The 16,009-nt window shown below is 36.3% G+C and overlaps 1 protein-coding gene across 1 annotated transcript in view; it reads left to right on the forward strand.

Annotated features, from left to right (window-relative positions):
- The window catches only part of TTN (titin), a 340,888-nt gene that overhangs the window by 144,765 nt on the left and 180,114 nt on the right, over positions 1–16,009 (forward strand). Inside the window, exons 130-146 of the mRNA XM_078603948.1 lie at positions 199–255; positions 945–1,001; positions 1,646–1,702; positions 2,019–2,075; positions 4,115–4,171; positions 5,524–5,580; positions 5,979–6,035; positions 6,981–7,037; positions 7,716–7,772; positions 8,204–8,260; positions 8,652–8,708; positions 9,419–9,475; positions 9,616–9,672; positions 11,108–11,164; positions 13,649–13,723; positions 14,989–15,045; positions 15,534–15,590. Of these exons, the coding sequence (XP_078460074.1) occupies positions 199–255; positions 945–1,001; positions 1,646–1,702; positions 2,019–2,075; positions 4,115–4,171; positions 5,524–5,580; positions 5,979–6,035; positions 6,981–7,037; positions 7,716–7,772; positions 8,204–8,260; positions 8,652–8,708; positions 9,419–9,475; positions 9,616–9,672; positions 11,108–11,164; positions 13,649–13,723; positions 14,989–15,045; positions 15,534–15,590 (987 nt within the window). The remainder of the gene's footprint in view (positions 1–198; positions 256–944; positions 1,002–1,645; positions 1,703–2,018; positions 2,076–4,114; positions 4,172–5,523; positions 5,581–5,978; positions 6,036–6,980; positions 7,038–7,715; positions 7,773–8,203; positions 8,261–8,651; positions 8,709–9,418; positions 9,476–9,615; positions 9,673–11,107; positions 11,165–13,648; positions 13,724–14,988; positions 15,046–15,533; positions 15,591–16,009) is intronic.

The following is a 16,009-nucleotide window of genomic DNA, read 5'->3' on the forward strand; positions in this document are numbered from 1 at the left end:
TCAAATATGGGACAAGTCAAAATTAATGTTGTTTTATGAGGGGGGGGGGTGGAAATGCAAAATTTGTCAATTTGAGATTTTTGTGGAATTAAAACACGAGATGTTAGGTATTGCAAAACACACAAAATTGGGAGTATTATATGTGTATGGCAAGCTAATAAAAGGAAAACACTTTAATGAATACATTTTGTTCGTTAGAACCCCCCGAGGAAAAAGTACAACTTAAGAAGGTTCCTCCCAAATCTAAATCAGAAGGTGAACACTTCTGATGTGGACTTTGCATTTTGGAATTAATTCCATGAACAAATCCATATCCTGTTCTGGAATGAATTCCATGAACAAATCCATATCCTGTTCTGGAATGAATTCCATTAACAAATCCATATCCTGTTCTGGAATGAATTCCATTAACAAATCCATATCCTGTTCTGGAATGAATTCCATTAACAAATCCATATCCTGTTCTGGAATGAATTCCATTAACAAATCCATATCCTGCAAGAAGTTTTACCACGAGTGTAAATGTGCATTTCATCAGTAACCTTTGAACAATTACATACTGTTTATACAGCGTCGATTGCATGTATAAAAATGCATGTAAATTCAAGGGTAGCACTTTCATTGGTGGACATGAGGAGATCACATGACACACGTTTAATGGTCGAATTATTCTAATTTCATGCTCCTGTTGTTTTAAAACATATGGCATGGCATTATTTAACATCTTTATTATAACTACATAATTGTTTATACATAATGAGTGATTATCTATGGAGGGGCAGGACAGTTTTTGCTTCACCGGTACCAGCATCTCTGAAACGTTCTACTAATTCTCTTTTTCACGATAGCCTCGTAATTTTCGGTTAGATATTGAAACACATTTACTCGTAATTTTTTTTAGAATATACACCTATATATATTTTTTTGCTATTTTGCACAATTAGAACCTGCTGAAGAAAAAGTAGACCGGAAGAAAGTACCTGCCAAAGCTAGAGCAGAAGGTGAGGCTCTGTGAGATATGGAGTTTGCGTTTGAAGTGTGGCCTTCAAATCAAACGCATATCTTGTCATGAGTTATATTTGGGATGCGGTGAAGTTATGAATCAAATAGTTTATGCCAAAGTGTCTTGATAAAAGCAAACAAGTGACGTGTACATTCAATGACCTCCACTTTTTCAGAAAACAGGTGTTAATTGACCAGAATATGACTATTTTAATTGCTTTTGATGTACGTGTTTTGTTTATGGCTGATGAATTCCTTGTTTGTACTCGTTCTCAGCTATATTGGTATATTGATGTCTTGGGACCTCCTTTGCCAGTGTCAAAATATAAGAATAGGTTTTCCTCTTTTTTCTGGCAACCACAAGTATTGTGGTTAATGCAGACATGATTCCTTGCAAAAGGTTTCAGTTTGGTGTTTTAACATCTTAACACCTGTTTTGTTACCAGAAAAAAAGGGGAAAACCTATTCTTATATGATGTCTTTGTTTTGTTATTACTGTGCTCACACACCATGGGGTCTGCCTTGTAAAATAGGCAGGTACCTTGCTAAATGGGATCATCCGTGTAACAAATTATACAAACTTATGATTCATAATAATATGATGAAGGTATCAATGATTAACCAATTGTGGTATTTTCTTTAGAACCCACTGAAGAAAAAGTACCATTTAAGAAGGCTCCTCCTAAGGCTAAACCTGAAGGTGATCATTGCAGATATGGATTTTGAGTTTGGAATAACTTTCACAAACCAAACCATATCTTTTATTGGGTGAATTGTGAACTACTTTTCACAAAATATACGTTTTTATTGCAAATAAATGCTATTTTAAATTCAACAAACTATTTTTAGCAGTTATTCTGTCAATATAAAAGTGGACTAAATCAATTATGAATTGTTTTTACAACTGCAAGGATATACGTTGAAATGTAAGACGCCACATGCAAAAAAAAACGTTATACCTGCTTGTGAGTATGTTTTGAATAAAAAAAAATGACCTTCCAAATGTTGTTCTTCAGAACATGCTGAAGAAAAGGTTGGTCTTAAGAAGTTGCCTGCCAAGCCTAAAGCAGAAGGTAAGAGGCGGGTGTTTGGAGGCACATTAAAATCAAAATCCCGTTTTCCAGTAGGGCCATCCAATATGCAGTTGTTTTTTAAAAGTTCCAAAGTACCTTCAAGTTTCCTTTTTTTTAAACCAGGTGATAACTCAAGAGACCACAACATAGTCTCGTTTGCGAGAGTAACGTCGATGACCGAAATTACAAAAATCAATACACATTAACGTAGTTTATCATGTTGTGGAGAAACAATGTGAACGATGCACGGAGTAGCCACAAGGTAAGTGGTTGTTCACCAAAGAGTAACTCTGCGTCAAGTTTACAATGTACATCAGCTTTTCATCGGTCAAAATCGCAGCTATATATTCCAACCTGTCCTTTCCTACTGAAGCCTTTGGGATAACTGCTGACATTCTTTTTTCGTGTTGTCTGTCATGCAAAGTGTACTCTTATGTAAGGTTTTTTGCAATGCTAAATTTGGTAGTCATTGCACTGGAATAAAAAAGTTTTTGTTTAGAACCCCGTGAAGAGAAAGTACAATTTAAGAAAGCTCCTCTCAAGCCTAAGCCAGAAGGTGAACATTGCAGATATGGAGTTGTCCTTGCAATTACATCCATGCAGCAATCCATATCTTTCAATGAGTGAATCAAAATGTAATTATTTTAACTAAAAGTCAGATTTCATACGATTTTAGCCGCATTCAATTCGATAGGATGTCAGCACTGTATATAATATTTGATCGCCAACTTTTTCTGTTTCATGTTAACGTCAATATTGTACCGGGAAAGAGTCCTAATATACATCCAGCAAGTTCATCTTAATGATGTGCGGCCTTTTGTCAACATGCTGCTAAATGAAGGATTTCATGAACTGTTTGTTCCTGGGAGTTGTTTTAACCATATTTCACCACGTTGGTCACTGTGGGTGGATAAAGTGGAGGCCCAGGACCAGTGGAGATATCACGAGCCAATTGTGCTGACCATGGGAGGAAATTGGACTCGGGTTTGCTGGGTTCAGTGCGCTAACCACTGCACCACCGCGCCCACCTTCCATTCACGTTAATAAACCACCTTATATTCAATGTCAAATTGTTTTCGAGACAACTTGTCACAGGATGGTATGTGTAAGATAACACAATAGCACTATGACTGGCAGTCTGAGAATAAAAGCAACATCTTCCATTCAATTTCATTGGTTAGAACCTGTTGAAGAAAAAGTAGGATTCAAAAAGGTTCCCTCCAAACCTAAACCAGAAGGTAAAGAGTTCAGATATGTGGGTTGTGTTTGAAGTGACTTTCAAAACAAACACATATATACATTGGTGGGGTTTTACGTGTATGTGAATATTAGTACATCTTAATGGTGTATCCTACTTTATTGTGTTCACGATTATGCTTCAAGTAATGTTTAATGGGAAACACGAGGCTTCTATTGACCTACTTTATCTCCTTCAGTCTTGATGTTATCATAGAAAGTCCTGAGTATCTTAATACAGTGAAATATGATATTTTAATGTGATTATGGTAAGCCATCTGATTAGTTTAATACAAACACATATCTTACAGTGGGTGCAATCAATATCTGATTGTGTTTCAGCTAAAGTTCCTGGTAGGGCGACATAGATCAAATATCTCAATGACGTAGGACCGGTGATGTATGGTCACATATTGAGCATGCTTGAGTATTCAACTGTTCGTTTAACACGTAGGCTATTCAAATATTTTAACGAGAATGTTATTTTTTAACAACACTTTATTTGGTCAGGGTTAACATTCGCAATGGACTCTTTTTCTTCACGTGGCTGATGTTGATGCAGAGCAACGACTATAGTTTTACATTGAAGTGGTTGAGCCAGCTCATAGCATCAGGAGTAGCAGAGTTGCAATGGCGTGACTTGCAAATATGTTCGTACGGTCATAATTCGACAATATTGTATATTTTTTTTACTTCCAACAAGACTGCCATCTGTTTTGATGAACGATTTTTCCTAAAATCATTTATTAATGGTTGCTATTGCTATGAAGGGGAAGCATATTGATGTCAATTTTGCTCATTAGAAATACCAGAAGAGAAAGTACAACTTCAGAAGGTTCCTACCAAGCCAAAACCAGAAGGTGGCTCTCACAGATATGATATTGTTTTGGAATATCTTCCATAAAGCAATCCATATCTTAGAGTTGCGTGGATTTAACAATTGTTTAATTCCATTTTCATTTCTAAAATTACGACATTTGGTTTTCATATTAAGGTGACTTGCCCGATAATACAGCATCTTTTATGCCATTTAGGAAATTGCTCATTCCTAAATTGGCACCTCCGATAGCATGGTTGGCTACGTACGGTGCGAAAGAAGTTCAACACACACACACATACAAATGTGATACTGAAAGTATCACTGAGAACAAGTAAACCCGTAAAAACAAAGTTTTTCACTATAAATCCTTTATATGCGTGGCATCGGGGTGGCTAGAGTCCTCTCGTCCTCTGGCTTGAGATGGCTGCCACCTATGGGTCAGATGATTGTCTGGCAGCATTAAACAATTGGTAATTAAATATTTAAACATTTTTCCCTAAACAGTGTAAAATTTTGTCACGCACAACGAGTCTGTGTGCAAAATTTCAGCTCGATTGGATCACGGGAAGTGGGTTAAAAAACGACCGAAAGATTTGCACGGTCCTAAGCAAGCAAGCGAACTTAATATAAAGGATTTAAAAAGGTCATTCCACTTCATTTGTTCAAATCCAAGTGAGTTTGTCGTTCGGTGACACCGCGGGGAATAGCCGCTGTGAAATACGCCGACGTCACATCAATTAATGATTCTGTAAAAACACAGTTCGAATGTTGGCTGCGGGCCACTGAAACCTGGCAGATCATAATGGAAACGAGGAAGAAAAAGCATGCATTTGCCTTGTCCTCAAAGGTACAGCGTTTAACTATCAATATTAACTTTACCATCTGAGTCGCAAAATTAGATGACGTCACAGAGTGCAAGATGTGTGACGTTGCGAGATGACATTGTAACGTCATGGCATCATAGGGAGAACATCACTTGCATGCCGTGTAACGTCATCGCTTTCGCTAAAAAGCCTTACCCATTATTGCTGATTTCTTTTTTTTTGCTGCACAGTTTTGGCCCACCTTTGAATCAATTTGTTTGATTTTTCAAAGGGGAAGACCTGAATCGTAACACAACTTTAGACTAAAAGTGTTATTCGTACTGGGTCGTTTTTATCACAGTTATCATGAACCCATGCTACAAACTCGAACGAACAGAGTTCATGGATGAATGCTTTCAATCTTTGTTCGAAAGCATTAATATGCGGACGAGAATATTCCACGAGGTTTAAGTGGCATTCTGCTGACGTGTGAATTGTACCCACAAACTGTCTTTTAAATATATCTCATAAGAAAAAAAAGGACGAAAAACTAAAATCAATTCTATCCTGCAATTTTTTTGCTCAATAGAACCTGCTGAAGAAAAACCAGAACTTAAAAAGGTTCCTGCGAAGGCTAGACCAGAAGGTGAGTAGGTTGGATATGGAGTTTGTATTTTGGAGTAACCTTCAAAACAAACGCATATCTTGAAATGGGTGCTTATGTACAATAGTTACGTCACATCATTTTCGTAGCTTATCGGCTGACTGAGTTTTGGCTATGCATGCCTTAGCCTTTAAGAATTTCTGCATGTACTGTATAGTGATTGAATATACGTATTCAACTTTGCTTTAAGTTTACATTGTTGACGTTGGGAAATCTGTCAGACATGTTGATAATGTGTGGATATTATACTTTAAAAAATATGCCACGTCCCTTTGAACATGCATTTTGGAGTATAATACTATTTTACATATGCCAAGGCTGCACACGTTATTATGATTTAGCAGTAAAAGACATTTCGACCCCAAATTGTTGCGTGTTAGAACCTGCCGAAGAAAAAGTAGCACCTAAGAAGGTTCCTCCCAAGGCGAGAGCAGAAGGTGAGAGTTTCAGATATGGAGTTTGTGTTTGATTTACTTATCAAAACAAACTTGTATCTTATCTTGAGTGAATTACAATATGATTTGTAAACTGTGATGTGTAGATGATCTGTTACAAGGTATACTGCAATGCTGGAGAAAAGGTTGATAGAAATTAGGTTCAGTGCCTTTACCCTTTGTTAATATGTAAGTACAGCTGTGAACTTTCTTGGTGATCAAGTTTAGTACTTAAAGCAGTTTGAGAAAAACGTAATATGTTGATGTTACATTCAGTCATAACAAGTCTTAATGCACCGGTGCAGAGCTTTATTGGCCAGAAAATATGATCGATACATTAGCACGTGTAAATAATACCTTTGTAAATGTGACAATGTGATTGGGTGGTGGGGGATTAATGACAAGAATTTTGGCATGAAGCTACCACGTGGCATATCCGGAAAAACAAATATGGATCACGGTATTTGCTATGAAACTCTACAATGTGTCATCATATTTCATTGTGAAAACAAAGTATGATATTGATAGCACATCAATTCAAATACATTCGTATTTTTGGAAAATAGATATTATTTAAAAAAATATTTCTGTGGAACAAAGATTATGCTTACTACGACCAACTGAAGAGAAAAAATAACGAGGCTAGACCAGAAAAGTGCACACTTCAGATACGGAGTTGGGGTTTGAAATAACTTTGTGTTTGAAGTAACTTTCAAAACAAGCTCATATCTTATTGTGGGTGACTCAAAACTACTTTTATAGGCGACTTTAATTTCATTAAATGTTGCTTTGTTTAGTCACCGTTAATTAGAAGAGGTGGTTTACAAATCAGCAATCGTTTAGTTGTTTGGGAACAATGATTGAAAGGAAATCATGCGTCTTGTGTATAGATTTACGAGGGCTTCGTGAAGCAAATTGTTATAGCTGTATTTCAATTTTACTTATTAGAACCTCGTGAGGAAAGAGTAGAACTCAAGAAGGTTCCTTCCAAGGCTAGACCAGAAGGTGAGAAGATATGAAGTTTGTGTTTGGAGTAACCTTCAATGCAAACACGTATCTTGAAATAACGGGTGCTTTAAAACACCATTTTTCAGTGATAATGCGATGTCAGTATGGTGCCACCATTTTACAAATTACAACCTGATTCCATGACACCGTGGTCCCTTTAAGTTGGGATATTTTTTTGCATATATTCTGTGGAGGAGCAGTAGCCAAGAAGGGAATTACACCTCACCAAGCAACCTCAATTTACGTGCAAATGACACTGGTTCAATTTTTCGATTTAAAGCTTTCGTGACTGCAGGGATTCATCTTCTTGGTTCTTTCGGTAAAGTCACGTAGAAGGGAAATAATAAAATAATAAAAATAAAACAATAAAATACAATTCTCACGACGTTTCGGCCACAACGCAACAGGGCTGTCGGACGCTGTCTTTCCGACAACCCTGTTCTTCACCTGAGGACGACACTGGTTCAATTCCCCAGCTCAACTCAGAATTTATTTGTAACCATTGTGTTTAGCACTTGGATACACTGAACGTTGAGAAATGCATTTGGATATTCATGCCGTTTGCTTTCACACTGCCTTCACGTATAGCTTTAATTATAGTTATAAATCCACGTAGCATTTTTTTTACTTTACAATTACATTTTCTGAAGAAAAAAAAACGATCTTGCCCATTAGAACCTGCTGAAGAGAAAGTTGACCTTAAGAAGGTCCCTCCCAAGGCGAGAGCAGAAGGTGAAGAGCTAAGATATGGAGTTTGTGTTTGAAATAAAGTTCAAACCAAACACATATCCTACGTGTGTTAATTTTTACAATTGTACTTGTTTTAGTGGGCAACATTTCTGAATGTACGTAGGAGATGTGAAACATTGAATGATGACACGGCAGGCATGAACATTGGTTATCGTTGGCCATTAATATTGGTGACAATGTGAACTTTTATTTTTGTATGATTTATGCAATTATAATTTTAGTTAGGCCAAGGATGTGACACCTATAATATATCATCAAAGTGATACATTTCTCATTGTCATCCAATGGAAATAGCTCTCGCTCTCTATTTATATAATACCATTTTAATTGAAATATATTTAATAGCATCTACATGATTTTTCTTCTCTGCAGCAAGTTGGATAGAAGTAACCCCTAATTATTTGCTTTATTAGAACCTGCTGAAGAAAAAGTGCAAATTAAGAAGGTTCCTCCCAAGGCTAAAAAAGAAGGTAAAGATTTCCAGATATTGTGTTTGTGTTTGTAATGCTTTACAAATGCAATGCAATATTTTACAATGAGTGAAAATAAAAATGTTAAATAATTCATAAATTCTGTTGTCATGGATACCTGCGCTGAGGTTAACGTGTCATTATCAAATTGTAAGAATACATTCTCAGCGCGTGTTTATTTTGTATAAAAAAGTTACGAGCTTGTTCCATTTTCTCCAACTAAACCTCTGATAAGCAATACAATCTATCGGAACGTGCTCGAATATAATAATTTTGCATGGGACAGACAACTAAAAAAATACCAAACTTACCTTTTGTCTAAGTACGACCACTGTGAGTATTTTTATTTTAATGGGAGAGAAATTTTTTCACGTCTTTATTTGTTCGTTAGAACCTGCTGAAGAAAAACCAGAACTTAAGAAGGTCCCTGCAAAGGCTAGACCGGAAGGTGAGGGCTGCAGATATGCTGTTTGTCTTTGGAATTATTTTTCAAACAAACACATATCTTATTTGTGGGTTCCTTAAGAATACACGTTTGATATGCGTCAGTGTCCCGCATTTAGCTGCAGAAATCATGTGTTGGCTGCATTGCTTCATTGTAAGAATTCAGTTTAAAGCTGTGGAGGATACCAAATATGCTGTACTCGCCATTTTTCGTCAACCTTCTCAAGAAATGAAACCACAGCAGTAATCAACTTGCACTATAACTAGTCCGATTTCATGCAGTACAGTGAGCATTACATGGGAAAGAAATGTCCGTTTAATCACAGTTTTTCTTTACTTTTTTATATGAAATATAGAATGATCCATATTCAGATACCCTACTTAAATGATGTAGGATAATTATAGAATACATACTTTTTTTCATGTCGCCCCATAAATCTCAAAACACTTATTCTTAACCTTCTCCGTGACAACTTTTGTCCAACATAGCCAGTGTGAGTTGCATGCAAAAGTCAATAATGCATAAGCCGAGGTCATTAGATTTTATGGTTGTTATAAATAAGTGGGGTATCTATAAATGGATCGTGTAGTAAGTTAATTCACACTTTTTTTTTACGATATAGGGCTCTGTGTACCACGTGACTTTGGTATCCAGATACATTACAGTACTTTGTACGTATATTAATTGGTCATTTGGCCAATTTCCTCCATCAGAACTCCCTGCTGAAAAGGTTGAACTTAAGAAGGTTCCGGTTAAATTGAGAACAGAAGGTACACCGAACACACTTGCTAGAATTTGTTTTCTAACACAATGTGTGATCAATTGGAATTAAACAACACATTTATCATTGATGAAACACACCATTGCTGGTGACAATAGTAGCTACTGGTCTCAATGTTTTATTTAGCAGAACCAGAGGTTGAAAGAGTGCAACTTGATCAGGTTCCACCAAAGCCTAAAACAGAAGGTGAGGGTTGATATGTTGTTTGTGTTGAAAAAACTATACCATAGTTTCAAACACAAAGACATATCTTTGCGTTGGGTAAAAGAAGCCGACAATGTACCCAACAGAAATATACCAAGTGTGTAATGAGTGTCGCAAACCTTTGGACATATCATCCCATTAGCACTGAAACTTCACTTAACTTCATTCATCATTTGATTGATTACCTTTTAATCGCTTATCACGATATTATCGAAATAATTACTGTTACGTATATTTTAAGTCTGAAATTTCTGAGCGTGCTAATGTGCGCACACACACACACACACAAGTTTCTGTGTGTGTGTATTAATATTCTATATATGTTCTCATGGTATATATGAATATTATACATGTATTTTACTTGCGTAGTAAAACACACGCGTGTTTTTACAGTTGGTGTCTATGTAAATCTGAAATTGTGCGCAATCTTGTTCTCAGCACACAATCACAAATGAACACAAATTACATTTTAATCACCTGAAATTCATCACGTATTGGGTTTTAGCCAAGTTGTCCACAAGTGTGAGATATTATTAGAAATATAAATACATAATAAGAGCAAAAGAAAGATTACACTGGTCAACACACTTTTTCTGGCATAAGGTATTCCAACGGTTTTAAGGTAATTTTTGGGTGCTGATTCCAAATCTGGCATCAGTTTTTGTCTATCACATCAGGTTTTTGAGATATCAAATATTACATTTTCAATAAAAACTTCAGAAGAAAAATATTAAATAAATGTGGATATCTGCATAAAATGATATTATAAATACACTATCCTAAAAATACAGCACCATATTTTAACACTAAAGCAGTCACTGACTCGCAACAACTTGCAATCATAAGTGACAGAGTTAATTTCGGGTAAAATAAATGAAAATGGGGTATGCCGATAGCATAAAAATGAGATGTGATAGAGCAAATCTGAGATCATATTTGCAATCAGCACCCTGAAATTAGTCTAAAACAGCTGCAAAAGTCCAGGCCAGAAAAACATGTTTTTTTGTTGTTGACCAGTGTTATTAATGTGAGGGGGCCATTCGGGCCATCTAGCTCGCTGTGAAGTAGGCATGTAATGATGGTATTAATTGTCATGGCTCAGGTTTATGATTCTATTCAATAACCCATTATTATTACTTGTATAAAAAAAACACATCTCATTTGTATGATTTCTAATTTCTTTCTTTCTCATTTGTCATTTTGTTTACTCCATTAAGCCCAAATATAACAAAGAAATAATTAATTTTCATAATCTTTAAATAATGCATTTTAATATGTATGATTTCATCCATGTATTGTGAGGCTTAAATAAGTGATAATTTTTTACTAATTTATCGACGCATTTTTTACTCACCTCAGTCTTATTTTTCCCACAAATAGTCTTCTATAATATAATCGTGCCCAAACCTTCTCACAGTGCTCGCTGAGGATAAAGTGGAACCCGCCAAAGTTCCTCCAAAAACTAAGGCTGAAGGTGAGGGTTAACATATGTTTTGTGTTGTTGTTTTTACACAACACAAATACACATGTTCATGGTGACATTGAGACATTCTCGCATTTGCGTATTTAATGTCTGTTTTAAAATAATGCACATGATATACAATTACGAGGTGATTAACTATGTTATATATGAATATATATATATACAAAGAGATCAATTGAGGTACTTTTGACCTTCTTGTAAATTTCTTAATAAATTGTCTCACCAGAGCCTGCTAGAAAAAAAGCTGAACTTGAGAGAATATCTGCAAAACCAGAGCCCTTAGGTGAGGGATATGAATATTGCATTTGTTTTGGGGTGTATTTTCCCAAACAAAGCGATATTTTCTTCAAGATTGAATATTTCTTTATCAGATATCCTCATTTATTAAATGAAACACAGTTCTTAAAACAAAATTGTCACGTAGAGAGATAATGTAATAGGTTTGTTTAGTTTAGCAAAAAGGACAAAACGTTGAACTTCATAATGTTCATTCAAAATGCCCAAAAGTAAGGTTCTTGATACGGTCTTTGTGTTGAATATGAATGCAAAGGTGCTTTTTTATTATTAGAATTATCATAATCACTATTTGGGGATAAAGTCGATTATTCTAAAGATGGAAGTAGATGTGTCTATAATTCACAACTCTTTGTCTCTAATTGCCGAAGCAAGTTTTCAGAATGCTACCCTCACTTGTGTCTTAGATGACGAATGCAGAATAATCTGTAACACAAGTCGGCTGGGTGCTTAATTTAATGCGACATCGTAGGTATCAACCATGTTTATCCACTGCTGGATGAAGGCCTCCCTATCACCACCCCGAATAATCCTGTAAAAGTCGATCTCAATCCTGCACGTGAACTGATTTCATCGCTCTATCTCCACGGTGGATGTGCATTCTCTCGTTTGGCTGCCATTCCATCACCTCTCTTGTCAATTGGCCACGCCAGGGGTGGAGCGACTGGATGAGTTATTGTACAGGAGTGAGATGGATTGTGGCGTCGCATGACTGTGACGGATGGCAATGGCGTGAGAAGGCCTTCATCCACATTGGATAGACAATGACTGATGCTTATAATGATGATGATTATGATGATGAATTTCCACTTGTCTAATGAATATTTTTTCGAATTTAAGTGGTGATTGTTACGTGCCATGTTATACTATACTTATACGTTATTAAACATACAGATTCCATTGACGTGAAAGACATAGCCTTGGTCAAAGAGTGGCAGTTGTCTTACTGGTTTAGATAACCCATATTATTAGTCTAATACCAGATGTTTACTTGCACTGTAGTTTGATGAACATAGCAATAAAAGGTTTTAGTTCAGTTAAATATGAATATATATTTATTTTAATATAGCCTGGCAGGAAAGCAACAGTGCTTGAAAATGTTCCTACAAAAGCCAAACCTCCAGATGGGGAAAAAAAATATTGCGTTACAAATGCCTGTCTTGTGTTGGGAGAAAGCAGCTACCTCTTAGTGTGGGTTCATTCATTACTTCGTTATATATATTTATCCATGAATTGGATTAATACTTTATAAGGGTGTACGTAAAATACAATTCCTTGCTATATTGTTTTAACTTCTTCTAATCGATGCACTCTAGTATTATACATCTCCTACAAGCGGTTGGGTAGAGCGGTGGTAGAGTGGTTAGCGTGCTGCACGAGTTAGAATACCCACCACGGCAAATATCGGTGCCAAGTGAAATCTGGACCGGTCCTGGCCCCTCTTCATCAATCCACTCTTAACTAATGTGCTGAATTTCGATTTAAAGCTTTCGTGACTGCAGGGATTCATCTTCTTGGTTCTTTCGGTAAAGTCACGTAGAAGGGAAATAATAAAATAATAAAAATCAAACATAATAAAATAATTCTCACGACGTTTCGGCCTGTCGGAAAGACAGCGTCTGATTGAGCTCATTCAGCTCATTCAGACGCTGTCTTTCCGACAGCCCTGTTCTTCACCTGAACCCGGCTGCTTGTGTTGTGGCCGAAACGTCGTGAGAATTATTTTATTATGTTTTATTTTTATTATTTTATTATTTCCCTTCTACGTGACTTTACCGAAAGAACCAAGAAGATAATGTGGTGACGTGAGGCGATTATAAAAAAATCACCCAGTTCCACGTTTATTTTGTTTAGCCAGGAAATAAATTGAGAGACCAGGCAAAGTCTCATTCGCAACAGTGGCCTGGGTCGCATTAACGGCTAAAGCAAAACAAGTGAAATAGCAAAGTGCCGGACAGCTATGAAAAATATAGAAACCAGAACAAAAACAACAGTCTCACATGAGAAAACGAACACACTGCACAAACGCACATCATTTCCAAATAATAAAACTCGCAACATGGTGTGGGCAAGCCTTCGTCCCTTGGTGGATTGAGAATGGCTGAAATATATTTTGTTTGTATTATTATTATTAGCTGAGCTTATGGACTCTAAATACCCTCATTGCACTTTGTATGTCAGAGCCCCCTAAGGAAGTGGTAGAGCCACAGAAGGTGCCTAGTAAAGTTCCATCCAAGGCTAAACCTAAACCTGAAGGTAAGGAGTACAGATATGACATTTGTATTAGATTGTCTTATCTAATGCAAATGCATATTTTGGGTCGTTTTTAGCCCCATGGAGATCATTGCCCTGGCTTACCGGAGTAACATAGCTTCGGATTTACTTTCATTCTTGCATTTGAAGTTTTCGTGACTGCAAGGATCCATACTCTTTGGTTGTTTCGGTAAAGTCACGTACGTGAATATAAGAATAAAAATCACTACAGTAAATATTTGTTGCTGTGGTTGTTCCACCTGATGACGAAAGCTTGTGTTGCCTCCGAAACGTCGTGATTTAGTTATTTTAATTTTATTTTCACCTACGTGACTTTACCGAAAGAACCAAAGAGTATTCATTCTAGCATTTCATTCCACTGTGCATCTCATGCCACTGGGCTTGACGACACTGGATTAACAACAGGTCACGGGTGTAACTTTCAGTTTTTTGTTACACGCATCTACATTTGGGTGCGAAATGTCTGTGTCTTCTGAAATATTTTAATCGTGCTCAGTTAAAAGGTACTGGCGGTGTGCATCTTGTGGGGGTCATCCTTCGATGTGATTTACTCATTTCACCAGCTTTGTCTGCCAGGGGCCGATGAGGCAAGGAATGTAATGAATTCTCTTACATTCCATATGCCTGTATCAAAAAAAAATGTATCTTCAAGTGTTGGCATATTGGCCTTCAAGACTTCTGCAAAACCAGCAGCATGTTTGTACATATCTAAACTTGAAACCAGTTTCACTTTTTGCGGACTCATCAGCAGTCAAACTTGATAAAGAATACTTCTTTATCCGATTTTAATAGCATTCTCTTCTCTAAATGATGGGTTGTTTCTGTAAAAAAAAACAACATTGTAAAACATGAAGTCGGTTATACGAGAAAAAGATGCGTATTGTTGACGTCGAAATATGGATCAGGAGGTGATTTTTTTCAATGTGTTACCCAGAATGCTGTACTATAGCAATCAATGAGGTCCTATTCGGAAAGGAGTTGGTCATTAGAAGGTTTGCACTGAAACCTTAACCCAGATATGTAGCTCGACACGTAAACGTGTCGGTATTTTTTGGAAAAAGAAGTTGGCTTGTAAGCCACGCGGCATCATTTCTCACTGCACCATTGATCATCTCCACCCTTTGTGTTCATCTTTTTTTTAAAGAGTGATATATATTTTTTTCCAGTGAAATGTATATGCCTTGTAGCTTAAATGATCAATACATTTTATACTTTATTTTGAAAAAAAATCCCCATTTTTATAATAGAACCTATAAAAGAAAAAGTGGAGTTAAAAAGAGTTCCACCAAAGGCAAAACCAAAAGGTGGGTTGGCTCCTAGACATACTTGTGTTTGGTAAGAGATCCAACACAAGGCAATGTCTGTCTGAAGTCACCCTTCCTATCACGTGCACGAGTGCATTGTTGCTTGTCATTTTTTGTTGCAAATTGTTGGCAAGACATTTTTTTTGTGTTCTGATAGTCTGTTTTGTAATGTTAGGCATCTGGAAACATGTTTTGTATTCCTGTCTGTTGTGATGCCTGTCAGAACTCTCAAAAGTTTACTTATTGTACATAAAAATTATAATATTACCTAGACTTACTGCAGAGGGCATACTTTCAATTTTTTTGTCGATAACTGGCCATTGCTTTACTGTTTTTGTAAGTTTTTTTTACCACGATTTGAAATTGCCATTCACTCGGCTCAGTCGCTGGAGTTATCCATTTATAAAATGCAGTGTAACATGCAATGCGATGTTTGTGAACATGCCCTCTTAATTAAAGTTATTGACTTAGCGAATTCATTTTGTCAGAAGCTGATGTAGAAAAAATCATCCTTGAAAAGGTTACTCCAAAGCCTAAACCAGAAGGTGAGGAGTATGGAATGCTCTATGAGGTGCCATGTTCTAACACCACCACCACCACGTATTCTGCAATAGTCTTGGCAGTCACATTGCTCAAAGACTGCATAATATGTGACCATCTCTGATTTAGACACCGTGTGTGTTATAGCCATTTAACATTTTTTTTAACCTTTCATGTAATTTAGTTTCATCGTGAGATTTTTTTCCATTTTACACATACAGATAATTGTGCTTGTCCCCAAACTAAAACAATGCTTAAGTCCATAAAATAACCATTATCATTATTATAACCATTATTCGCTCACTCATTGTTTTTGAAAGCTTTAAGATTTTTGGCTTGTTTTAAAAAAAATTAATTGTATTATTTCCATACCACATACACGCATACACATATACATGTTCAACAACATGCCGAGGCTAAAATT

Source organism: Lampetra planeri, chromosome 21 (assembly GCF_965212315.1).
Source record: "Lampetra planeri chromosome 21, kcLamPlan1.2.h2, whole genome shotgun sequence".
Classification (NCBI taxonomy): Eukaryota; Metazoa; Chordata; class Hyperoartia; order Petromyzontiformes; family Petromyzontidae; genus Lampetra; species Lampetra planeri.